Source organism: Prionailurus bengalensis, chromosome D3 (assembly GCF_016509475.1).
Source record: "Prionailurus bengalensis isolate Pbe53 chromosome D3, Fcat_Pben_1.1_paternal_pri, whole genome shotgun sequence".
NCBI lineage: Eukaryota > Metazoa > Chordata > Mammalia > Carnivora > Felidae > Prionailurus > Prionailurus bengalensis.
In genome coordinates, this window is record NC_057356.1 from 32,627,172 (window position 1) to 32,652,860 (window position 25,689).

The 25,689-nt window shown below is 44.6% G+C and overlaps 2 protein-coding genes across 4 annotated transcripts in view; both read right to left on the minus strand.

Moving 5' to 3' along the window:
- GNAL (G protein subunit alpha L) overlaps nucleotides 1-25,689 on the minus strand; it is a 156,258-nt gene that overhangs the window by 5,557 nt on the left and 125,012 nt on the right. For all 3 annotated transcript variants that reach the window (XM_043558262.1, XM_043558264.1, XM_043558263.1), the window contains 6 exons: nucleotides 9,061-9,115; nucleotides 7,805-7,878; nucleotides 7,196-7,254; nucleotides 6,577-6,697; nucleotides 4,484-4,614; nucleotides 2,397-2,464 (listed from right to left, as the gene is read on the minus strand). In XM_043558262.1, coding sequence (XP_043414197.1) covers nucleotides 2,397-2,464; nucleotides 4,484-4,614; nucleotides 6,577-6,697; nucleotides 7,196-7,254; nucleotides 7,805-7,878; nucleotides 9,061-9,115 — 508 coding nt within the window. The remainder of the gene's footprint in view (nucleotides 1-2,396; nucleotides 2,465-4,483; nucleotides 4,615-6,576; nucleotides 6,698-7,195; nucleotides 7,255-7,804; nucleotides 7,879-9,060; nucleotides 9,116-25,689) is intronic.
- CHMP1B (charged multivesicular body protein 1B) lies at nucleotides 14,972-17,732 on the minus strand. The gene has a single exon (XM_043558270.1). The coding sequence runs from the start codon at nucleotides 17,585-17,587 to the stop codon at nucleotides 16,988-16,990; it is 600 nt and encodes a 199-aa protein (XP_043414205.1). The 5' UTR covers nucleotides 17,588-17,732; the 3' UTR covers nucleotides 14,972-16,987.

Genomic DNA, 25,689 nt, shown 5'->3' on the forward strand with positions numbered 1-25,689 from the left:
TAGGTGCCCACAGGGATCCCTGGACGTCCTCCTCGTCCCCCCTCCCATCCCCTTTCTTGCAAAGCATCTTGGGAATCAAGATGAGACCACTGCTGGGCTGGGGTAAAGATGTTCATCAGGTTATGAACCTTCTCCTGGGAGCACAGACTTATTTTTAGCAATAGTTAGGATTCTCTTGAGCAATTACAATTTTTAAAAAACTTAAGGACACTGAAACGTGTAGGGTAGGTATCTTTATAGCCCTAGAACATGGGGAGGAAGAGCCGTGTCACATGGAGTGGGCGAATAGGTAACAGGCTTTCTTCTGTAATGATCTGACCAATCTGTCCCCGCCTGGGGCAACAAGAATGTCAGGCAGAGTCATTACAAAGGTAGTGGCTGTCTGCTTATCTCTAAACACACTGATTTTCACTTTAAATGACAGCAATAAGCTTGTCAAGGAAAACTGGGCAGTTCTAGACTGTGCTTGATTGGGTCCCCTGGCTGTTGCCCATCTCTGAGGTCCCCTGTCAGGAGATGATGTTCAAGGTAAAAGAAATCAGAGGGGAGCTCATACAATACCAGGAAGAGAAGCCCGATTAAAAGCATACAGGCTTCTAATAGATGCCTAAGGCATCAAGACACAGGGTGCCACTCATGCTTACCACCTGCTTTAAAAGGTCTGGTGACGCTTGCCCCGGAGGACTCTCTGGCCCAGGTCTGGGCATGGGCTTGCAGGTGGTTTCCAGTGTGAGGGACAGGACCGCTTGACGGTGACTAGGGGAACACGGGGGGCTGACCACCTGGCCCTCCCTCCTCCTGGCTCCTGGCTCCTTTCGTTCTGAGTTCCTCCTGCTCTGGGGATGAGTTGGGCCTCCCCGTTGTGGGAGGAAGTGACCCTGACTGGGACAAACCTGGTGGTCCTTGCCCTCCTCACGCGATGACAGTTGAGAATGCTCAGACAGCATGTGGCTCTTTCTTATAGAGGGGTCTCATTATGCCCTTGCCGTTCTCTCCCCAAGCCCACCTTTACCTCCTCAAGGCCAGGTCCCCCCACAGACCTCTCCCTCTCCATGTACGGCCTCTATTCCCCACCCCGTCTCAGGGCCTTCTATCACCAAAGTTATTGTTTCGCCCGAATTTGCTCCCGTCCAGATTCGATACTGTTAACCATTTCTGTAATCTGCTCCATTGCCTTCTAGGTCTGGGGTTAGGGCTTCCAACTCAAAACTCCTCCCATGACTCACTGGCCCAGGCAAATTCCACCATAAAAAAAAAACCTAAATCAATAACCCCTAGGCGTTTATTTCCCTGACTTGCAAACTGCATACAAGCCAGATTTCTCCCATTGTTAGAGAATCAAAGGTTTCTTCCCAACACCAAATGGTGGTGGCACGGCCATTCATTTGGGAGGGGGGGAGCTCTGTTTCTAATCTTTAAATGCCTCATAGGCACACTTAGTTAACTTTTAGTCCTCATTAGGACAGCTTTTTGTGTGTTTTTATATTTTATGGTCTTGCAAGATGTTCCTCCAAAAGGAAGCCTGTGATAAACTACAAACCAATTTACCTGTTATCCAAGAGATTCACAAGGCACACGGGCACAGCAAAGGTTCTAGAAAGTCTGACAACGGAGAAACCTGTCTCACTTGATTTATTTCCCAGATTTACTCCTTGCAGAGCCCTTTCCCCGTGCTACCTGTTAACCTCCTGGGGAATACTGTTCCTCAGAACTCACTCTGGGGACTTGACTTCTTATCCTTGTTACTTTCTCACTCAGTATAAGATTTCAGGAGGCAACCGATGGGGGCCCGTGGTGGGAATAGGATAACGAGGTTCCCCTGAGGAGTCAGGAAGGCACCTGATCCCCGTGGAAATGTCAGGCAGACTGTGGGACCGTCCCTGCTGCACACTGGGCCGATCGTCACCTCTCCAGAAGCACACAGTCCACGTATATATAATTCTTTCACTTTTTATGTAAATTTGAAATCATCTCAAAATAAAAAGTTAAAAAAAAAAGAGAGATCTGAATTTTTCTGAATGTCTGAATTAGCCTCTTAGTGGTGAGTGAATGAAAGGGGGAGGGGCACCCAGTGTGGGTGCTGGTATTTCAGACTCTGCTAAAGGCTTCTTTCCTTTTAGGAAAACACAAGTGAACACAGTCTGGTGGTCTCAGTGCCATTCTCTGGGGCCTTGTGCTGTGCTCCTTGTTTTCGCTTGGGCGCTGTGTGACCTGAGGTGAAAAGCCCCACCTCTCTGAACCCCAGTATGGTCAGTGGTGAGATGAAGTAATAATTCCTTTGCCTCTCATAATTTGGGTGGAGATTAAATCAGATCATGAAAGGGTAACTGATATGCAAATTGCAAAGAACAATACAACTCTAAGGAGGTAGGAAAGCAAAGAATAAAACTGCTTACCAAAAACAGGTCTCGGATAAAGAACTTGGCTCGTGTAACTTTGGGATCTTCTCCTGCATCTGGTGTTGCTGTAAAAATTACAAGTGGAATTTTGTTTAGGTGATGAGAATACAACTCTATGGAAAATGGAAGAGGAATTACAAAGTAGGGCTGCGGTGACTCACAGCACTAAAAGACACTCAGAGCAAAGCAGAAAGCTGAAATGTAACTTTATTTCTCTCATTTAGCAGCTGATGAAAGTTTTGGTTTTGTTTCTGATGATGGGGGATGACTCCCACTCAGAGAAAATGAAAGCATGCCACTGAACACTGACCAATCCCACAGCTGCCATCCCCTTCAGAGCTCCCTTGAGAGAGAAGGTTCCAGGGGCTGTGGTTTTAGCAGTGGTTGTGCTCATCGGGTCTGCATTCTCTTAGCCTTGTTCCCGGGAGACCCTCCCCTTCACTGTTCCTACCACGGAGCCCTTCTGTGAAATTGACTGTAGTAACCTGATTCTTCTCCCGTGCAGATTCCAAGTTCCTAAAATCTTGGCTTCCCTGCATGGTCTCATCGCTCTTTTCCTTCTCTATTGCAACTACCATGATTATATGATTATTCACGCTGAGCAGGTGATGGGGAATTCTACAGGTGCTGAGTCCGCCCTGATCTGGAGACCTGCCATGCTTGACCCAGGGCAGGTGCCTGGGCAGGTTCCGTGCAGAAGGGAGGGAGAAGCAGGCAGAGAGAGGAGCACAAGATCCACTGAGGGTGTGTGTGGGAGGAGCACAGGATCCACAGAGGGTTGAGGGTTTGGAGCACAGGATCCCCTAAATGTGTGTGGGAAAGGAGCACAGTATCCACAGAGGGTTGGGGGTGGGGAGGAGCACAGGATCCGCTGGATGTGTGTGTGTGGGGAGGAGCACAGGATCCACGGAGGGTTGTGGTGGGGAACCTAGCTTGTAATATTTTCTGGCCGGGTCACGTGTGGCCTCAGCTTGTGGTGAGATTAAGTCTGTGTTGGTAGGGATCGCAAGTAGAGTTGTGGTTGTGTTTCAGAAAGATTTTGGCAGCAATCCAAAGACTGTTCTGGAAAGTTGAGTGAGCAGAATAAGGAAGCCTGGGCAGGATGCTACCTTGACCAGATCCGGAACTGAGAAGAGGGGAAGGAGGGCCCAGACCAAGACAGAGAGGAGGGAGAGCACATGACAGTGGACGCTTCAGTGTTGACTGTCCAGAGTGTAGGGATGGGAGCCTGGCTTGCTGAGGACCGTAGTCCAGAGATGAGAGGGCAATGCAAGCCGAGCTCTGCTGACTTCTCTTACCCCAGGGGCTCAACACTAGACTTAGCACAAGGATGAAGAATTTTCTTCACTTCTTATCTAAGTTTCTAGGAGAGTCCCTTTCATTCTGCTTTATCTAGCTGGGGATTCAAATTTTAGGAAGTGGTAGCATTTCACTGGCAATGAACCCCTCCTACAATGTGGGCCGAGAACCGAGGAGCCGCAGTTGGAAACAGGGTGTGCCCTGGTCCAGGGCTTTAGCACTGAGAGCCTCCTGCCCCTGAACCCCGCACCTGCTCGGCCAGGCCATCCTACTGGTAGCCAAAGTCATCACTGGGCCGTGGTGGCTGGAAGGGTGGGGCTTGGGCACAAAGGTTCAGAAGCTGCCTCGTCCTGGCAAGCTCTACCTGAGTGACCTTGAACGACTGACTACTTCTCTCAGCTCACTTTCCACAGGAAAACATGCAAATAACAAACTTCCACGTAGGGTTACAGTGAGAGTCAAGGTCGACGTAAAGGGCTGACACAGTGCCAAGTTCAGGACAGACCCAGCCAAGACACCAAGAGAGAGTACTTAATAGACACACACCCAAAAGTGCCCTGTCTTCTCCTGCACAGTTTGAATGGAAAGTCAAACCCTGACAAATGGAATCCTAAATAGGACATTTTAACACTCTAGCATTTGAAGGTGGGGGCAGCAGTCCAGAGAGTTATGCAAATTAATTGAATTTCCTAAATTTTCATCACATCTGTTGGAACTACAGTTACAGGGCTAATGAAAAAATAACCAATTTTTTTCCTGAATCAGAACTGGTTTTGAAATCTTACCATCTTCAGGAACAGTATAATTTGCATACTCTGGGAAATAATCTTCAATTTTTGATTTCCCCGCCAAGACTTTTTCTGCCAGCATATCCTGTTTGTTCAAGAACAAGATGATAGAAATGGTCCGTAACCACCTGAAAAGAGAAATAAACATACAAACTTCACATCCGCTAGTACGTGAAAGTACCTCTAACAGAGGAGGTACTCAGTGAAAAGAACAGCATTTCCATCTTCCTGAAATGTACAGGATCTAGAATGATTTGATGTACCAATCTTGTGGACCCCCACTCCATCTGCATGCAAGACATTCTTATAGTAAGTAAACCTTATAATAAATAAATAGAGTTAATTTAGCAGTTCAGTATTTTCTAATTAATCTTTACTGAGAATATAAATTTACTGGTACCAAAGCTAAGGTTTATTTATGGAATAAATACGCCCGGAGTTTTACTAAGAAAGGGTCAGATAAACTAGAAGTTAGAGCGATAATAACAATAAAATACATGAGTCATTAGCTAATCACACAGAATGTAATTTGTAGCTGGCTTGAGTCAGAACAGGCCGAATTTCTCCAGAGGTGGAGCAGGTTGTTAACCAGATATGGGTCATGACCACTGCATTGGACAAGTTAAGGGGAGGGGCTCCGTTACAGTGGAGGAAAGGTTCTCTCTCATTGTTTTCCTAAACAGACATGAGAACTGGCTTAAGATGAGCTCAGTATGCACATCAGCAAAGCCTTTGTAAATTCTGTTATTTCAAAGGAATCAAGCTGATGACTAGTGCACAGGAATTTCTACTATGAATTAGAAACACAATCCATTCTTCCTCCAAGTGGAAATAGTTTTACTGTTCCTTGTTATAAAATATAAATATATTTTATATAATATATATAAAATATAAATATATATTTATATAAAATATAAATATAAAATATATAATCCTGGTAAAAATGAATTTGTAATTACAGAAAATACATAGAAAAAAATCAAATGTAATTACACACAAAGGCAACTATTAGAACTGTTATGTTTTTACTTCCAGGTTTTTTCCTATTCTCAGACATATTTATAAAATAAGATCATGGTGTTTTTTAATCTGCTTTTTCACTGAACAGTATTGTGGTCATTTTCTCATGTGGTTGTGTGTGTGTGTGCTTACATATATATATTTAAATTTATATATATATATATAAATTATATATAAATATATAATATGTATAAATGTAAAATTTATATATACGCTTATATAAAATTTTTTAATGACTCCAAAGTATTCCTTCATGTACCCAGTATTTCCTGACTTTTTTTCTTTCTCATTAACTGTCTCAATACTATATTACTGAGAACAAGTGTATAACACTTGATAAATACTTTCCTGATAATCCGAATGTTTTGCAAGGTCAGCTTACATTTCCTGTCCTCCTTGGTGATATTTCTTCTTAAATAGTTCAGAAGACACTTCGATTTTTATATAGGTATGTATCGTGTGTGTGTGTTTGCTGGGTTCCTTTCTAAAATAATCACCCCTTTGCACTAGTAGCAATTTCAAACATGATTATGCTCTGCCTTTGACCTGTAAGGGATCTTCTAGAGATCATCTAGTTATTTGTGGATGGTACTTTCTAAATTTTAAAAACCAAGCAAAACCATTTTTTAACCCTCGATATAATCTTGAGCTTTAAAAACAGATATTTAAACTTTCTTTCTTTTTTTTTAATTTTAGAGAGGGAGAGAGGGCAGAGAGAGAAGGAGAGAGAGAATATTAAGCAGGCTCCATGCTGAGGGCTCGATCTCACAACCCTGAGATCATGACCTGAGCCGAAATCAAGAGTCAGTCACTTAACTGGCTGAGTCACAAAGACGCTCCTTAAATTTTCTTAACAGAGCACTATCAGAGCTTCATTGAGGACTACTGCCCATTTTAAGTGGGTCTATACACGAGATGGACCAAAAGAGATCCTGCTAACAGTTTCGGATTTACCAGTAAGAAAAGAATGAATATATCTGGAGAATAAAAATGAAAGTGAGCTGAGTGGTATTTTTAATGAAAGAAAATTTGCGATCCAGAGGTGCAACTGAATTTCTTATTTTTATAACCTGTTGTTCCAGATGCTTTCGAAAAGGTCCAGGGACTCTCTGAGCCTGTTGGTGTTGTTATCTTCCCGAATCACCATGTTGTAGCTGCTGCAGGCCGCAACATAAATGATAGCCGTGACATCTTTGTGGAAGAAGAGAGAAAAAGGGAAGCCCCGGTTAGAGAGCCACTGTGTGGTTATGATCAAGTACACGTCCAGCTGCTACTCATTTTCATCCCGTGATTATAAGAACGACTTAAAGAAGCACTGTGTGTGTGGTTGTTTCAGTAATGCATCCGTATGAACAAATGACAAATGTAAATTTAGGATGCTTAAATTCCTTTTTTAAATTAAAAAAAAAATTAATGCTTATTTTTGAGAGAGAGAGAGAGAGAGCGAGTGGGTTAGGGGCAGAGAGAGAGGGAGACACAGAATCTGAAGCTGGCTCCAGGCTCTGAGCTGTCAGCACAGAGACCGACACGGGGCTCGAACTCACGGACTGTGAGATCCTCCCCTGAGCCGAAGTCAGACGCTTAACCTACTGAGCCACTCAGGTGCCCTGGGATGCTTAAATTCTTTATGAGATTCACATTTAAGGCATTTGATGGATGGTCTAATCTGATTCAAAGCACAGAAATCACCATTAAAGCACTGGATCCATTTTCTTCTCTCGTCCCTCTGGCCGCCGACATCAAACATGCTGTGGAAGAACAACAGGACACGATGACGGGGTTGGGGAGGGGGGCGTGACACCTCTGTGCTTCTTTCCTTGGCTGAGGCTCCCGGCCTGAAGCACTGCCCCATGGGTGGCCCCCGCAGACTGCTCCACTGGCTCTAAGTTTCTGCCTGACCCGGGAGTCCACACCAAGCTGTTCCTTGGGGTCACAGCCCTCACTCTGTGGTCACCAGGCCGGCTCGGGCCCCTCTTCTCAGGGCAGCCTGTGCCGGGCATCCCCCTGCCTGAGCGGGTCCTCTGTACCTACCCAAAGGCCACTGGATCTTTCTCACCTTCTCAGGTGGCTCTGGTTCCCATGTTCCTCCCTGCCCTAAACTTACTGCATGCCCTTTAGGGCCACAGAGTCTGTACGGACTTATCCAAAAGGACAGCGAGGCACATTTGGGATGTTTGATGTCCCAGGGCCCATGGGAGGAAGGCTGGGCTCCCCGACCCCATCAGGACGCCAGCAGACAGCCAGGGCAGGGGGTGTCCTGCCCTTGTCTCCACAGCTGGTCTGCTCTCAACAACTTACTGAAAGTTTACTTTGTCCACTTGGAATCGGGTCTCAAAAATCCCCGATGTCAGAACTCGGCATCTGAGAAGGTCCTGAGAACAAGAAGACAAACCAAGTGGCAGCACTGTTCTTCAGAAGGAAAAGCCCTGAATGCAACCATAATAACCGAGTTTTTCAGATGACCATCTCTTCCAATTGTAAGAGAAACAATAATAACTAAAAAGTCAGACAAATGCTCTGTCTCACCACCTCCCTCCCAGCAGAAAGTCATAATTAATGTATTAGTTTTGTCTTAGAGACTTAGTAGCTGTGCTTTAATTTCCTTTAGTAGGTTTTGTTGTTGTTTTTTAATTTATCACTTCTGCATGTATGTCCATGCCTGTCCTGCACCTGACAGGAGACCCCACGGCTCTCTGCTTGCTGCACCTACCTGCAAAGCCACCTGCTCCGGGTGCAGACCTTCTGGGTGAGAAACCAAAGGCTCGAAAACAAAGGTTTGGATAGTTTTGAGCTCTTGGGGTCAGCCTCACAGAGAGATGGATTTTGGGGTGAGAGAGGAGCCCAGGCCTTCAGGAGAGGCAGAGAGGAGAGAGATGCCAGGAGGGGCCCACTGCCAAGCGCCTCCAGGGGACATAGGACACTGGGGGGGGGTTGTTGGAGAGGCTGTTTGAATGGAGCCCCCTAACTTCTTTGGCGTTCACTAGCTCTAGAGGCTGCTGGGAGCCTCCTAAGCTGAGCAATTCAGGGTTTTCTCCAAGTCTCTGCAGATGCCTGAGTGCCAAAGGTTTCGAGGGGCACAGAGGGTCCCTCTCTTCTACTTACGAATGTGCAGTGGGATGCTTTTATCCAGCTCAACCCAAAGACGACGCTCTGGGTCACACCCAGAGAGCGTGCCTGTGATATGTGAGCCAGGCCAGGGCCCAAAGCAGAATGGGCAGAGTTTACGAAGCTGGTGAAGCACAGGTTCAGTTTTCCGTTCACAGCTCCCAGAGGCACGGGAGTGGCACATTCCTATTCCACAGGGGAAACTACTTTGATATTGGCAGTTTAGAAAGCTAGTAGGTTTTAGAGAGCTAAGTCAGGAGGCACAGCACAGGTTCTGGTGGGTATGCTGCGTGTACGTGCAGGGACAGCGGAAACGATTTGCCAGAAGTAGCTATCTTGTGGAATCCCTCCTCCTTAATTCACGTTAAAATAATCAGTGAGTGATAACTGGCACTTCCTCTAGTCCCAGGAAGTTCAAAGAGGTGGTTGCGGGCTCCCGCTTCACCTACCTGGTCTGTGGGTGTGTAGTCCACCAGACTGACACTGTCGATTCTTTCCAGGAAGCTGAAAAGAAAGCCAGCAAGGGCTCAGTCGTGTTCTCTGATGGCTTCTCTCCGGGACTGTGGGCCAAGGGGATGGGCTCCTCACACAAGCACAGGAGGGCAGGGGCAGGCAGAGAAGCTGGGGTAAGTTCCCCCTTCCTTCCCTGAATATGTGTCCTCCCAGACAGCAGAACATTCCCGATGGAGGGGCCAAGGCTGACTTTTCTTTTCTTTTTTACCTCTTTTTTTTTTTAACCTTCCCTCTTCCCTTTTGCCCACCGCCCTAGAGTTGGGGGGGAGGGGCCACTCAGCAATAGGGGAGGGGCACAGGGCCTCCTTCAAAGCCACGATAGTAGCAGAAGCCCATGTTGCAACATAAACACAACGCGGGAGGTCAGAGACGTTCCTTTAGCGTCACGGGTTCCTAATAAGATCGAAGCAATGTGCAAGCGCGCACACATCAGCAGGTTTAACCTGGTGTGTTCACCTGGAGGGACTCACAGAGGGAGGGAGAAGTAAATGAAAGGAAAGGAGAGGAAGGGAATCGCACTGTATGTGTACGTGGAAGGAGACATGGGCACTTGCTCTCTCTCCCCACAGAGAGGCCGCCCTGTCCATCTCCTCGCCAACCTTGCTTTATTCTTCTACGTGGCACTTACCACGGCCTGACACGAGTCGCATTTATTTATGTTTATTATCTATCTCTTCCTCCAAAACGCGAGACCCCCAGGGCAGGTCTTTGTCTCGCTGGCCCAGGTATCCCCAGCACCTAGCGCAGGCCTGGCCCCTAAATCTTTGTTCGGGGAATCAATGTCTGCTCTGCTCCTCCTCCCGCAGCTAGAAGACGTAAGTGAGCAGGTGGCTGAGAGGCCCAGCCCATAATGGACACTGTGGAGATTTTTAAGACACAGGAAGACCTGGGGACTGGTTACCTGGCGAGTAAGGACTGCTTCTGGACAGAGAGGGGGCAGCGGAGGCTTCAAAGGGAGGGAGGACATACAAGTGAGGGAGGGGACTGAGTGGCCCCTGGTCTCCTGGCTGTGGGTGAGGCTCCAGCCCTGGGGAGAGTGAATGTGCCCCAGACTAGGGGGGACATGGCCGACTTCCTGGTCTGTCCAAGCCGGGATGGTTTGGGTTCCATTACTGGGCCTTCCTCTAATGCTCTGATGCTTGTGGGCATTTTGCACAGTGCAGGATGCTGTCACCTCCCCATCTCCACATGCTCCCCCCACCCGCCTGCATGGCAGACCCGTAAGATGCTTCCAGCCTGGCAAGAGGGAGGCTGAAGGCACATTAAGGCTACTCAATTCCCTTGGCTATTGTTATCTCCTCCCTCCTGGAGAGCTACAGATAGCCCCCAGTGGCCCGAGATGTGGCCTGGTGCTGGGGTGACATTTCCAGGGCCCTTCATGACTGCACTGCCTGTCACGGCAGTGGTCGTCAGTCATCTACAGAACTGTGGCTAGGCGGCAGGGCTGCTGAGAAGCCAAAGGGACCCGGATCTGCCTGCGGCCTCTCTGGAGCGGGCACTGCGAGCCCTGGTAGGTGTTGCTGTGTGCCTTCCAGAAGATGGGTGAACTGGCCGGTGGGGAGAGCTGGTCCCTGAGCAGGAGGAGTTCGGACAGGGCACAAACAATTCTGCAGGTGGGGCAGGAGGGCCTGCCTGGGAGCTGGGGAAACACGGGAGCCCCAGGGAGGGGGCCTAGCTTGCTTGAGGTCTGGTTTGAGAGCCACAGTGCAGTTTGGCTCAGTCCTTGCTGCCCTTGAATTTGGTATGGTGGAGAGCATCTCAGAAGTACCCACCCAGTTCCTGACCGTCTAGTGGAAAAGGGGCGGAAAGACTCTGATGGAGTCAGAGTGAGACAGGTGTCTGCTCCTGAAAAGGGGGCTCTGGTCTGTAGCCCAGCCGACCAGGCGGTCCGGTTGGGAGATGGGTGCTGCCCCCACACTGCGTGGGCTACAGTAATTCGATTCAGAGATGGTCTATCCTCCCAGCAGGAGACACATAATACTGAACATGTGATACAAAAACCAATCATCTCGGATGAAAGGGGCTAGAAAATTAACCTAAATATGGAGCCTTTGGGTATAGTTAGAGTTTAGGAAGCAACCAATTTCAAACAGGATGCAAGAGGGTGGAGGTAGGTGGGTGAATTAATTCAGATGGCAATAACTAGTATAAGTAGAAACAATGAAATGTGGTTAAAAAAATACATCAAAAGTTCTTGATAGATGTGATTAAAGACTGTCTTCCAAAGGAAGAGGTGGGAGTACCATACCGAACGCTATTAAAAATAAGTGGTTCTGAGGTGCCAATGACAAAGGCAAAAGATGTCGAGTTCTTTCCCATCCCTAATTTCCAGGGCAGATATTCAAAGTTCCACCTGGCTCTGGTACTTAATGATCTAAGTGAGACCTGAGAGGCATCCGAACATTTCCAAGAGTATCTTCTCAATTGTTACTGACGCTGAACGGTATTGTGAGTTCATGCATTTCAAATCTGTGCAATGAAAATAAAATGTGAAAATTCCCCCTGAATGTAAATGCATCCCCCCAGTTCTTTGAAAGACCCTCTAAGGCATAAAGGAATGACAGAAGAATCTATACTGTGGATTTCTGCCAGCCTTTTGCCTTAATCTTTGATTCAATCACTGTATTTTTTCCAGCATGCTGTTAGAAGTACTTCAAATCAGAGCTCCTAAGATAATATCTATCGAAAGCTGAGTTTTAAAAGGGTCTTCTAAATCATACACAGAATTTCACATGACTACATTTTAAAGGGTTACTAAAACTATCTTCTTAAATATGCCACTGCCTCTTACGTGGAAAAATTAACCAGAGTTAAGACTCAACCTTGGAGACCAGTCACTCACACTGGATTCAGTTGCAAGACAATACCAAACTAGAATTATAAAAAGTCACCATAGTGATATGCATGCTGTAAAAAAGTAGTTAGAAAGCAATTTATTTTGATTTTCCCCCCATTATTTCCAGCTACAGCTCAGGATATTCGTGCTTGGAGAAACATTTTCATGCTTTCCATTTCCATCCCCTCTTCTGCTGGATACGGGCACAAAACAGCAGCTCATGGTCTATTTCTCAGCTGCTGTCTGCCACCCCACTATAACTCAAAAGTCACAGAGTTCTTATGACCATGGCGTTGATCATGAAGCAGGACAAGGGAGTATGAAAAGATGAAAACTGTTGTTTAAACACCTTTAAACAATGAGATCTGAGAAAAAGCACCAACTATATTTAATTAAAATGTATTACAAATTGTTTCGTTTGTGAACAAGTGGCAAGCTGGAATTCTGGCAAAGGTCAGTGAGAAACTTTCCTCAGCGTTAGTGAAGTTTACTTCATGATGCTAATGTGCAAGACATACAGATACCGGTGGAGGAGAAAAATATGACCTCCACAGTGACAAAGTACCAGGCAGTTCTGACGTGCTGCCCAGAAGGCGGTCCTCAGACCGGCAGCATGTGCCAACCTTAGGAATCGGGATTTCCAGCTGAGCCACATCCCTAGGTGGTTCTGACCCACAGCATCCCCGGTGCCTCAGTGACCCCTGTGCACACATCTTTTCCTCTGTTTTTACTGCCATCCTGCTCTAGGCTTCATCTCGTGTCAGCAGGACAATACGGTATCTGATGACTCACGCTCCTGCTCCTTTCCTCGGGGTGAAGTCCACATTTTCATTCCAGCCTCCAAGCCCTTGGCAATCTGTCCAATCTCTTCCCTCTTTTTGATGCCAAACGAACCCTCCACTCCTTTCAAATCCCCGTGTGGTTCTGGGCCTCTCAGACCTTTGTGCAATTCCCACTTTATTTTCTTTGAAGCCCCCGATTCAACCCTACCTTTTGCAGGAAGCCAACTCTAACCACAACGGACACCGTGATCCCATTCTCTGTGTACTCAATGTGTATGATTTGATTAGTATGGGCTACTGCTTTATGCTGTAACTTATTCCCTTTTTTTTTTTTTTTAATTTTTTTTTTCAACGTTTATTTATTTTTGGGACAGAGAGAGACAGAGCATGAACGGGGAAGGGGCAGAGAGAGAGGGAGACAACAGAATCAGAAACAGGCTCCAGGCTCTGAGCCATCAGCCCAGAGCCCGATGCGGGGCTCGAACTCACGGACCGCAAGATTGTGACCTGGCTGAAGTCGGACGCTTAACCGACTGCGCCACCCAGGCGCCCCTATTCCCTTTTTTTTTAAATGTTTATTCATTTTTTGAGAAAGAGGGAAAGAGACAGATTGAGCAGGGGAGGGGCAGAGAGAGACAAACAAAATCTGTAGCTGTCAGCACAGAGCCCGATGCGGAGCTCGAACTTAGGAACTGTGAGATCATGACCTGAGCCGAAGTTGGATGCTCAATCGACTGAGACACCCAGGCGCCCCACTTAACTTCCTTTTTAAAAGTTGAAGTATAAAACACATGTGTGTCAAGTGCACTAAGCTTAGTGTTCATTTTGATGACTTTTTAACATTTGTATACACTCGTCTCCATTTTTCTCTCTGTGTGTATGCTTTACCTACCTAAATGTATGGAGTACTGTTTAAGGCAGAAGCGTGTCTTTTCCCTAGAAAGAAGCCCCAGATCTATCTAGTCGACATCTGATATACTTTGGTCTAAATCTTTTACTGTATTCAGTCACTCTGAATAAACACTGCTGAATTGTTTGTCCTGCTACTATTCAAGAGGGAGGGAGGATGTATAAACCTCAAACAGTAGGAACAAACATTTCAATTTGAAGAAACGTGCTGAAAGAAAAGGATACACGGTGCTTCTGAGGAGACATAACAGGGCTCTGGCCGAGTGCCCTCTGCACCCTCTTTACCCATTGTGTACGTTGTCATTAGAGAACTCTAGGCAGGATTACAGCTGAGAACCCCAAGGGAGCATGTGTTCACACCAGGGACACTACCAGGAGCCAGCTCAGCTGGGTACCACACCAGGCCCAGTAATTGTGACCAAGACAGACACTGCCTTACCATCTAGTTGTAGAAAAACAAACCTAGGTAAACCAGGCAGGCATTCTGCTATTATTTGCTATGACAAGTGCCTGTTCCTCAGTTCATTGAAATGTCCACTGGCTTGGAGCTTTTTGCCAGTATTACAGAAGGTGTTGAGCTTTGGATTTTTGGCTACAGAAATGGCTCCTAGAAGATGTTGTGTGTATTACAGAGGAGGCATCTAAGACATAAGGTTCCTCCCTTCTGCTTTATGATGTGAGGTCTGTTTGGCTGACCCGAGACTATGTTCTGTTAGTAAGGTTATCAGATGGGTGCTTATTTTAGGTGGCTCTTTTCCAAATCAAGGACAGCAGGGTAGGCACCCAGTGTACAAGACTCATAGCATGCCTCCACCTGAAAGGCACATATTCATTAACATTTCTGGAAGAAACAGCTTTAGTAAGAGTTCTAAATTGCACACGTATCATCTGAAATGAAGGAAGCTAAATCGTTCATAAAATAAACTAAAAGTATATTATAAATCCATGTTAGAAACTGTACATTTGAAGGCAGAAAATAAAAAGGAGATTCGAGTAAAAATTGTACTAGTACCTGCATGGAAGATTAACTATTTCTGTGGGATGTCTGAGCGGAAGCCTTTTATAAAATAGATCTATCATTAGTCCAGCAAGTTTCAATACAAGGAACAATTCTTGCTGCCATGAAGAAACTATTACAGTAAAGAAGTAATAACTAGAGTTTCTAGAAATATACATGAAAATTCCATGCTAACAAAACAGAAATTAAGGTGGTAAGGGAGAGTGTGGAAGAATACCATGCTTTCTGAACCAAATCTCCCTCTGAATTCTTTTTTCTTATATAGTTTTCTTAAATAGGATGTACACTCACATGCAATAACATGCAGTTTAAAATGATTTATTTGACAAACTTCTGTGGCTTACATTTCAGCATTTCATCAGCTGCAAAAGTGAGGAAATAATTCATGGGCCTGGTATGCTTTTGAAAATATTTATGGTTCATAAAAATGTACATTCATATAGTTTGAAATGAACATATTTTAAGAAAGTTCAAGCATATACAAGCATTGTTTAATCTCACAAAATATATTAATTTTGTTGGGAGTATTTGCACTATAAAAGGGTCTTTAATTTACCAAAGGATTCAACACTAAGCTATATTTTAAGTTGTACTTATTTTTCCCAGTCTAAAGAGGCGGTTATGACTCATGCTATGCTCACATAGCTGCCTCTGTGCAACCATGTGGATAAGAAGAGACACCAAAAGGGAAGAGTTCTAGAAAGAAGAGGCAGGGACAGATAATCAATCGACAGGTATCCCTTACGGAAGACTTCGGAACATCCAAATGTAAAGACACTTAAAAATGAGGGTCAGTCCTCATTTGCATTTACCTGTTCATTTTTTTTTTTTTCTTTAATACACCCATTCATACTGGAAAATGTAATGGTGACTATTTGGCCATGAATCTTTCAAGGGGCTTGAAAGAGTCCTTATAACTATTTTTTTGGAACACTGGAATTCTCTTATGGAGAAATCTACCAGTGAAGGAAAGGGGAAATTTCAAATATCCACAAGTATTTAACTTAGATTAATACACTTGCCAAAATAAAAGTTGCTGTTCTCCATGTTCAGAGGCTATGAGAAAGTGGTGGTTACATGCTTTACTTTGCAGCCAGAAAACACACACTGCTGTTCTAGAAAGACGAAAGGCCCCACAGATGGGCTCTAGCCTTAGAGGGTCAAGTCTACTGTCAAATTCTCCATCTTTCCTCCTTCCCAGACTTCCAGCTGGCTGCACATATACTTAAGTTATTTGCATGGCTAAATAAAACATTCCACTTACTTCCAAGGCTTTTCAACAAGTTGTTCCTCTAAAAGAAAATAATAAATGCAAGTAATTAGAACCTAAAATGCAGTTCTAATTTGATGTCTATTTTTGGTTATTAAAATCAAAAGAAAACCTACAAACACACCACCCCGGAGTTCTCTTAAACCAATCAACAGTTCTTTGGCAATGTTAGAGTAATATGACTGCCATGCTAATTAACATACTTTATAACAAGGCTAATTAAAGTGTTGAGATAGGAAAATAACTAGAAGTGTGTTCAAGACGTTCATTTGAAACTGTCACGTTAAACCTTGTCTTTTGACAAAGTCTTTAGTAAATAAAAATATAAATGAGCAAACAATTTTTCCTTATAATAAATGAAATTATGTGGCCTTTTTCCAGTTGTAAAAACGTAACTACCACATGAAAAATTTATAGAACATACACAGTAAGAAAATATTATGCACAATGTCCCACCATAATTTCAGTATAAATTATGTGAACAGATCAACAGAAGTCTGGAGGCGATGGCAAAAAAACAAAACAAAACAAAACAAAACAAAAGACCCCCCAAACCCCACGGAAATAGCACGGTCCATTAAGTTGAATGAGGTGTTGATAGCCCTGTAATCAATCTAAGTAATCCTTCTCCTCTTAATTTTTATGCACCACCTGTCAATTCTAGATATTACCAATTACACTAAATTTAAAAAAAGATCCCCAATTTTGAAAATTCAGGCAGAAAACTGAATACACCGAACAAGAGTTTGGACCAAATTTTTGAGAAAGATTCATACACACCAAATTAACTAGTTCTGTTAAAAGGCAGCTATAAAAATACACATCATCACAAGCTATACGGAACTTTAAAATCCAGTTAAGATGGAGGGAGCCTGGAATTTCTTAGTGTATCTGGAGAGCACTGTAAACCCAAAGGTAGAAGCATCTTAAGTAGAGAGCATTTCAGCATTCTGGCATGTTCAGAGTTTCTAGTGTATAGTATCTCATTAATATACAGAGCATTTCAGAAGGTGGCTACGGCCAGGAAACCTCAGAGTGGGTTCTGTCGTCACACCTGATCCCGCAGGCGGGCCAGTCTCTGGGACAGTTCATCCTGCTCGGCGGAGGCCACGCTCGTGCCCACAGAGCCGGTCTGCCCCTGCGGCAGCTCCATGTTGAGGTCTAGGCCGGCCTCGTCTGCCATTTCCTGGAGCAGCATATCCACTTGGTTCTGGGGAGTGGTCAGCGTAGTCGTGCTGCTCATCGTGTCTTCCATTTGCTGCGTCTGGACGTCCAGCGTCTCAAACTGGTGCTCAAATTTGTCCATCAAAGCAGAGATCTTCTCCAGATTCATAGTCTTCAACGTCGCATCCATCGACTTAACCACACCGGCCATCGACTTGGTCACCTTGCCCATCGTCACCGCCGTCTGGACTCTGGCAGCTACCGCATCGACCCGCGCACTCATTCTCAAGAAATTCACCGCTTGGTTCTTCTGGCGAATGGCATTTTCGGCGTGTATCCTCGCCACTTCCATGTTGCCCTTCTGAATGGCCTTTTTAATCTTGGCCTTTTCGGCCTTTTCCTCCTTGTCGCATTTTTTGGCACTCCTGCTGAGTTCTTTGGCGGCGAACTTTAGGTTGAACAGGTGTTTCTCCATGTTGGACATAGTCGGACGGTTCCTAGGGGTCTGTGGCCAGGGCCAATATGAGCGCGGAAGAGGGAGAAAGAGGCAGGTCCGCTCCCGGCCGCCGCTCCTTTGTTTTGGTCCCACTTCCTGTTTCTACGGCGCGCGGCGCAGACGGTGACGTCAGAGCCCGGCGCCGGGGCGGGGCCTGCGGGACGGACGGCGCTTGGGGTGGGGCGGGGGCGGGGCCTGCGGGACCCAGGGGGCCGGGGGACGCCCTCTGAGGCGGGGCTCGGGCCGCACCACGCAGACGCGGACGGACGCAAACGGGTGGACGCTGCCGGTGCCGATCAGGGCGCTTGTTTTCTACGCCCCGTTTTACAAACATTCAAGCATTAGTAAATTGACAAAAATGAGTGTCCATGCACACTTGGGAATTAATCTACTGACGCAGGCAGGCTGTGTCTCGAACTCCCCGTAAAAAAATCTCCGAGGTCCAACTTGGCAGGGCTCCAGGTGTCTGGTCAGGGGGCTAAAAACCGTCAGCCAGGTCTGCAGACCAGCGCTTTCTTTATTTGCCCGGGTAACTTCCACTTCCTCAGGGGAACCTGAGCCGTGGTTCATTAATTCGTTAACAAAACAAAACAAACCTGCATCCCCGACTTGCTTCTCAATTTCCGACTACACTTTGGAAGGGAATATTGTGATATCCTTTTACTGCAATGGGTGAAAATACCTTCAGAACCGTGGACCACCATATTCATACGGTAGCTTTAAGTTCAGCTTATAGGTGCTTTGCCAGCAGCTGTCATCCATCTTTTGCTGACACAGTTCTATCTATTTGATGTTTTATAAATAGCCAAGGAACTTCACTCACATTTGACAGGCTACATTGTCATTTTAAATTATGCAAGCAGAGGATGGTGAAGTATTGGGACCGACACCCACTGGCATACATCAAAACTGTCACTTGGTATTATACCCTTAAAAAACTCAGGCTTTGCAATGGCGGCAATGTGTGCTGTAGCTTTTTTTTTTGTTTTAGAAAGATTCCTCAGATACAGCAATAACAAAATACAAGAAGGCCCAACCTGCCCTAATGAGCTAGGTTGAAAATGAAGAGCGAGAGCTGTTCAGAGAGAATTTTAATCCAGAGTCGTACCATCCCGTTCGGTTTCCTGTGGTAACTTGTAAACCGTCTTGCACCACAAAGTAAGGGGGTGCGCGTGTCACATGCATCTTCTTAAACCACAGCTCTGATTAGATCACTCACGTGCTCCAAAATCTGGGCAAAAAGGCTGAACTTCTCTGTGAGGCATACTGGGTCCCCACCTTCTTTTTCTTTCCTTCCTCTCTGTGCCAGTCAAACCCGACTGAAGCATGGAAGTCTATGATCATTTGTATCACTTGATCAGTGTGGAGAATGAGGCACGCTCCTCCCTCTGTGTACATTGTCCCTGTTGCCTGAGCTTCCACCCCACATACCTCTGCCTATTGAGATCCTGACATTTCTTAAAAGCCCCCTCCTCCATGAAGCCTTCCAGGATCCCTCTCCTCTGCGCTGCCTCTGTACTCTGGACCTCTGCCTTAGCACACAGGGCATAACTCCTGGTACTGGGTCTGTGGGTTCAGGGCACTACTATATTATCAACCACATGGAGGTAGAGAACAGTTTTATTCCTTTCCCCCTAAGGAGCCCAGCAAGCTCTCTTCACAAAATAGGCACTGAGTCCAGTAAGACTTTGCTGAATTGAATTGTGGTTGAGAGGACCTAGAACATTATCCTAGTTAGCAGCTTAGCCAAGATTACTTTTTTCCCCAAAGAAGAACTCTTTCTTCACATGGGACACTTCTAGAAACAATAGAAAAAAGCAAATAAAAGGAAATCTGTTTGAAGTGGGGGTAGAGGACCTACGTCTCCTTCTCTGCTCACCCCCACCCCCACTCACCCTCCCTTTCTTTTGGTTTCCTGTCAGTTAGCCAAATGGTTCCTTGACATGTTCTTTAGTTTGCCCAATGACAAATTCTAATCAGGTGAGAGGGTTTGGAGCATAATCACGAGAAACTCTGATAGATGAGGAGGATGAGGACAACAAACATTTATTAAGTACTGGTGTGCCAAGCATTGTTCCAAGCACTTCACATGAATTAGCTCATCTCACCTTCACAAACCCTCTGGGGTAGATGCTACTAACGTCTCCGATGTACCAGTTAGGAAACTGAAGTACAGAGAGCTAGGCAACTGGCCTGTGACCACACATCTGCTTCGTGTTAGAAATAAGATTCCGTGGGAGCGCCTGGGTGGCTAGCCCGTTAAGTGACCGACTCTTGGTTTCGGCTCAGGTCAGGATCTCACAGTTAGTGAGTTAGAGCCCAACGTCAGGGTCTGTGCTGATGTTGTGGAGCCTGTTTGGGATTCTCTCTCTTCCTTGCTCTCTGCCCCTCCTCCCACTCAAAATAAATAAATAAACTTAAAAAAAAAAAAAAGAAAGAAGATTCCATGGATATAATGAGACCAGTATAATAAAATAAGGAGGACTCCAAGCAGTTAATAAGAATAATAGACTGATCATCTTTGGCTTAAAAGAATGAGGTGACTTAGCTGTTCTTTTGAGAAGACTGAGGAGTTGCATGGACTCTAAGGTTGATGTGACCTAAGTTAAGGTTGCTAAAAGCAATTAACGCCCCCTGAAGCTACTGTCACTGACTGATGGCAAGTCTCCTCTCTGGGCCGGTCAGTCTAGAGCATGGGGTAGGGTTCCAGAAGCCATATTTTCAGACAGCAGGAACAAGGAGGGGCCAACTTCACCTTTGGCCAGTGCCCTTCCTCCCCGAGCTGGGTAGCAGCAGTCCTTAGGCCTCATCCTCTTCTCTCCTCTATCAATACCCCAGCCATCCCCATTGTGTTCAGTATGATCTACAGCTAACACTCGTGCATTTCTAGAGCAAGTCTCTTTCTGAGCTCCAGTATCCCCAACTGTCTCCTGACACTGGAGAATTTGGGGTGCCAGACTGTTTGGCAACTCCTCCAATTGACTGAACTCTCAGTCCTTCTCCCGAAAACCTGCTCATCCTACCTATGAAATGGCACCTCTGTTCACCCAGTTACTTGCTCGAGCCAGATTCTTAGGAATCATCCTGATGACTCCCTTCTCTACATCTATCTACATTCTATTGCTAAGTTTTCCATTCTTTCCATTCCATTGAGGGTGTAAGCCTTCAGGGTCTGTTTCAGACTAGCATGCTTTCTTTTTGTGTATCTAGGAAAGGGGAGATTATTTTGAGTTTATGTAAGATTATCAAGGAACCTTTGTCCTATGGCAATTCTGACTGCACATGGGAATCTTCTGGACTCAATTCATGGTGTAAAGAAAGAATACAGACCTTCCTTGATTTACGATGTGCTATATCCCAATAAACCCATCATAAGTTGAAAATACCCTAAGTTGAAAAAAATACATTTAATACATCTACCCTATTTAAATTTTTTAAGTGTTTATTTATTTGAGAGAGAGAGAGAGAGAGAGACAGACAGACAGACAGAATCTGAAGCAGACTCTGCATTGTCAGCACAAAGCCCGACATGGGGCTTGAACCCATGAACTGTGAGATCATGGCCTGAGCCGAAGTCGAACACTCAACCGACCGAGCCACCCAGGTGCCCCAATACACCTAATGTATTGAACATCATACCTTAGTCGAGCCTGCCTTAAACGTGCTCAGAATACCTCCATTAGCCTGTATTTGGGCCAAATCATCTAACACAAAGCCTATTTTATAATCAAGTATTGAGTATCTCATGTAATTGACCGAATGCTCTACTGAAAGAGACATACACAATGGCTGCAGAATGGCTGCAAGGGTATTATCCTTGTGATCATGTGGCTGGCTGGGAGCTGTGTCACTGCGAGGAGCTTTACTGCACATCGCTAACCTGGGAGAAGATCCAAATTCCAAGTATGGTTTCTACCGAACGTGTATTGTTTTCACATCATTGTAAAGTTGAAAAGTCCTGAGTCGCAACATCGGAAGTCCTGGACCCTCTGTAAACAGTGTACGATCGTGGGACTAGTCAAAGCTTCTGCAGTACCTTATAACACCCAGATCCAAAGTAGAAACTTTCTTCTTAGGGACTCTAAGAAAATTTTGATTAGAGTACAGATATCTCTAGAAAACTGTGAGTCAAGCCAGCTAATTATTTTTACCATAATATGGGGAAGAAAAATGTTTTAATTTGGTTCATACGGCCTATTCTGTTTCTTTCTTCCTTTGAACCAATACCAATGGCTAAACTTGAGATATTTAAGCGGGTCCTACGGCTTGAGTTCATTGGAAAAGAATCATTTGCTAAATCTAAAAACATTCCAAAATAAAAGAAGGAACTAAATATATATGGAAAATAATTTTATTGTGCGTGTTAAAATCCTACTCCTCACAGGTAGTTTTCCAGGGGGGTTGAAACGTTATGCCTTGAATTCTCTTTTAGAGTTCCTCTTCACTTCCCACAATTGTACCTATGTATGTATCTGTGATTATCTCAGTAGCAGTGTGTCCTTTCCGATTTTCCCATGGTGACATTTTGTTTCTTGACCTGGTACCAGTCAACCTCTGGGACACACAGATGCTTAATACATTCCTGTTGAATGTATGAATGCATTCAAAGAACATGGCATTGGATATATATCTTCTTGGTGACTTTAAGGGCTACATTACATATACCGTATTACTGTATATATTATATATATAATTGTTTCTATCACCTTTTAATTTTGGAACACGGCTATAATTGAAAACTCCGAGACTCCTCACACCTTGGGAAATTGCAAAGTCATGGTACCTCAAACTATGTTAACGTGATATCAACGTTTTAAAATGAGTACAAGGAAGAGTTAGAAACAGGAGAGTTGAGGCTCTGGGCTGATGGCTCAGAGGCTGGAGCCTGTTTCCGATTCTGTGTCTCCCTCTCTCTCTCTGCCCCTCCCCCGTTCATGCTCTGTCATGCTCTGAAAAAAAAAATTTTTTTAAAAAAAAGAAACAGGAGAGTTGCATTTGAGTGGACTTCTGCATTGCTGTGCATACAGGCTGGTAACGCCTAGATTATTAGTCCCGACGGTGGTGCAGGGAGTTAACACTCTTAGGAGTACCCGAATTCCCTATGTCCTGATGGTCTAATTTGGGATCTACCAACTGTACTGACGTGGAGGTGCTCGTGTTTCCTCTCTATACTGAATAACTTACCCGTGTGATGACAGGCTGGAAATTAAATCTAGATACTCCTGGCTTTCTAAGGATAGTCCAGGATTTCTTTTGGTGTCGAGTGGAGCAATGATCACCTTGTCCTAGATGTTCAGAGAACTGGGTGGGAGGCTCCAGAGTCCTTCCCAGTCCTCTTTGCAATAAAGAAAGATCTAGATTTAGAAAAAAATCAATGGCAGTACTTTTTTTTTTTTTAAGTAATCTCTAAATATTAATTTTTCTGCTTGGGTTTTGTTAAAGCATAACTCTACACTCTTTTTAGTTCAGTCTTATTTTAAGATGATTTTGGACCTTCTCAGCAAAGGAAGCAATGGGAAAGCAGAGGGAGAGGCGTGCAGTGTGGTCCTGACTGAGCAAGGAGCATGGGGTTCTTTTTTTCTGTCCTGAGCAGTGCTATCAGCTCTCCTTGCTGGGCCTCATTTCTTCATTTATAAAACTGGAAAGGGAGAAATTATGATCGTAACAGTGGATAATAAGGTCTGCATCAGGTCTTGGCACCAGGAAGGACTGTTCCAAACCACTAAATTAAAAAAAAAAAATCCCTCAGAATAATTCAGGCAAAGTCTCGAAATAGCGTGTTCTGGCAAAGATATAAAGCAACGAAGACTCTCCCTGGGAATGTCAGTGGATATAATCTCCTTGGGAAAAATAGCATTATCTAATAAAGTTAAAATATGCATCCCCTATAAGCACCGATTCCTTATCTGATTATCCACCCTAGAGAAACTCTTGTACCTGTATACGAGATTACAGAACAAAATGTTCACAGCATCATTATTCGTCATAGCCCAAACTGGAAACAACCCAATTGTCCATGAACAGAACAGAAAAATAAATTGTGGTGTATTTTTATAATCGAATACTATATAGTAGTGAAAATAAATAGCTATCACCGTACTCAACATATGAATAAATCTTAAAACCTTAATTTGAGTGAAAGAATCAGACCAAAATGGTATAGGCTGCTTAATTTCATTAAAAAAAAAATCCTGAAACAGTCTGTACAGATTCACTGTACAATTTACTAAGAGAAAAACGTGTATTATCTAAATTGTCCTTTTCCCAGCAATTTGTGATGGACGTTTGCAGATCTCACAGGGCACATGTGGAGTAGATTCAGCGAAAACAGAGAAGGCAGTCTGTGTCTATTTGTGTTACTCCTCCGTTTACAGAATGTTCTGTAGAAAGAAAACCTACTCCTTCGATGGGGTTCCTGCCTCAGAGGGAGACAAGAATATGAGTAGAAACTAAACTACAGAAGGAAAACAAAGACCTGAAATATTTTCTGTCTGTGAAACAAGCAATATATTCCTCTTTCCAATCACCGTTCCCCCTTTCACCAGAAATCTTTATTATGCTTTTTTTTTTCTTTTTAAGAAAAACTTATTTCCCTGCATAGAAACACACGGTAATATCTAGTACTGCCTGGCTGTCTAATGGGACACTGGTAGGTCGTCCTGCAGACCCAGTGTCGGATGGAAAGAAATTTCACAGCTACAGATCTAGGGCAAATGGGCAGGGGGGGCACAGTGGCCTGCCCAGGCTGCGTGCGGGGCCACTCTGCAGGAAGTGGCTGTTCTCACATCACTTTAAAAAAAACTTGAGCATTAAGCTTACAACCTGCGAGTTAAAAAATCGTTAATGTGCACACAAGACAGCGAATTTTGTTGCACACTAAAACCTTCTCTTGTCTTCCTGTTGGTGCACCCTGTGTGTATAATGTAAACAGATCATCAGAAGCTGAGAGCTTCCCCAGGGCTATTTTGGACTGAGTAGGGGGAGGTGGTGGGGGTAGGGGTGGGTCTTTACTGCTGCTTCCGGGAACCAGTATGTGCTGTTGACGCACCGTATCCCTCATCAATGCTGGATCTGATCTGCCATGTGACACAGCTTTTAAGTCACATCATCTCACAGTTAAATGAAACTTAAGTCAAGTGACTTAAAATACTCATGTCCACACAATAGAGAGTACTAGTTCTAAGGAATCGCATATACTGAGAACCATTTGAAGTCTTTTCAATTCTGGTTTAACCCCTACAATATACAAAAAGGAAGGAGTCATTGGCCATTAGTGCCCCTGCAAGGCTGAGCCTGGGAATTCCTTTTGGTCAAGGAAAAGCTGCAATTCAGCTTTTGAGCCAGAACATAAAGACTGTAGTTTAAGCTGGTATCTTTAGTTAAGCAAAACCATATTAGAAACCAAATACAGGGGCGCTTGGGTGGCTCAGTTGGTTAAGCATCCAATTCTTGATTTCCACTCAAGTCATGGTCTCAGGGTTGTGAGACTGAGCCCTGAGTCGGATTCTGTGCTGAATGTGAAACCTGCAGGAGATTCTCTCTCTCTGCTGCTTCCCTGCTCCTCTTTCTCTAAAACAAAAACCAAAACAAAATAAAGAAAAGAAACCAAATATAACTTAATTCAGGGAGTCCTACTAGAAATGATTTATTTTTTAACCCTCTGTTTACATTGTATAAAGCCCTACGGCGAGGCAGAATATTTCTTGTTGCTTCTATACTACTACAACGTACTATTACAGGATTCATTTTTCTCTGAGACAGTGAACACTGGTGGCTTAATTAAAGTAAGCCAAAGATAGATACATATCTTGTAAGTGTTAACTTTAAAATGGTTTTGAACTAAGCCATCAAGTGCCAGATACCTCAACTAAAATATAATGGATATGCATTCTTGTTCTATAATCTTCAATGGGGCTGGGCTAGAATCTTCCAGCTCGTGCCCAAAAATATTTAGTGAGTTCATGGCTCAGGGATGGGAGACAAGTAATCAGCAAACACGATGCATGTATTAATGTTCCATAAAGCAGAGGTATTTATTTCCCCCACTGTTTCTTCTCATGGAAGGTTCTGCACAACTGGGGCACCAAGGT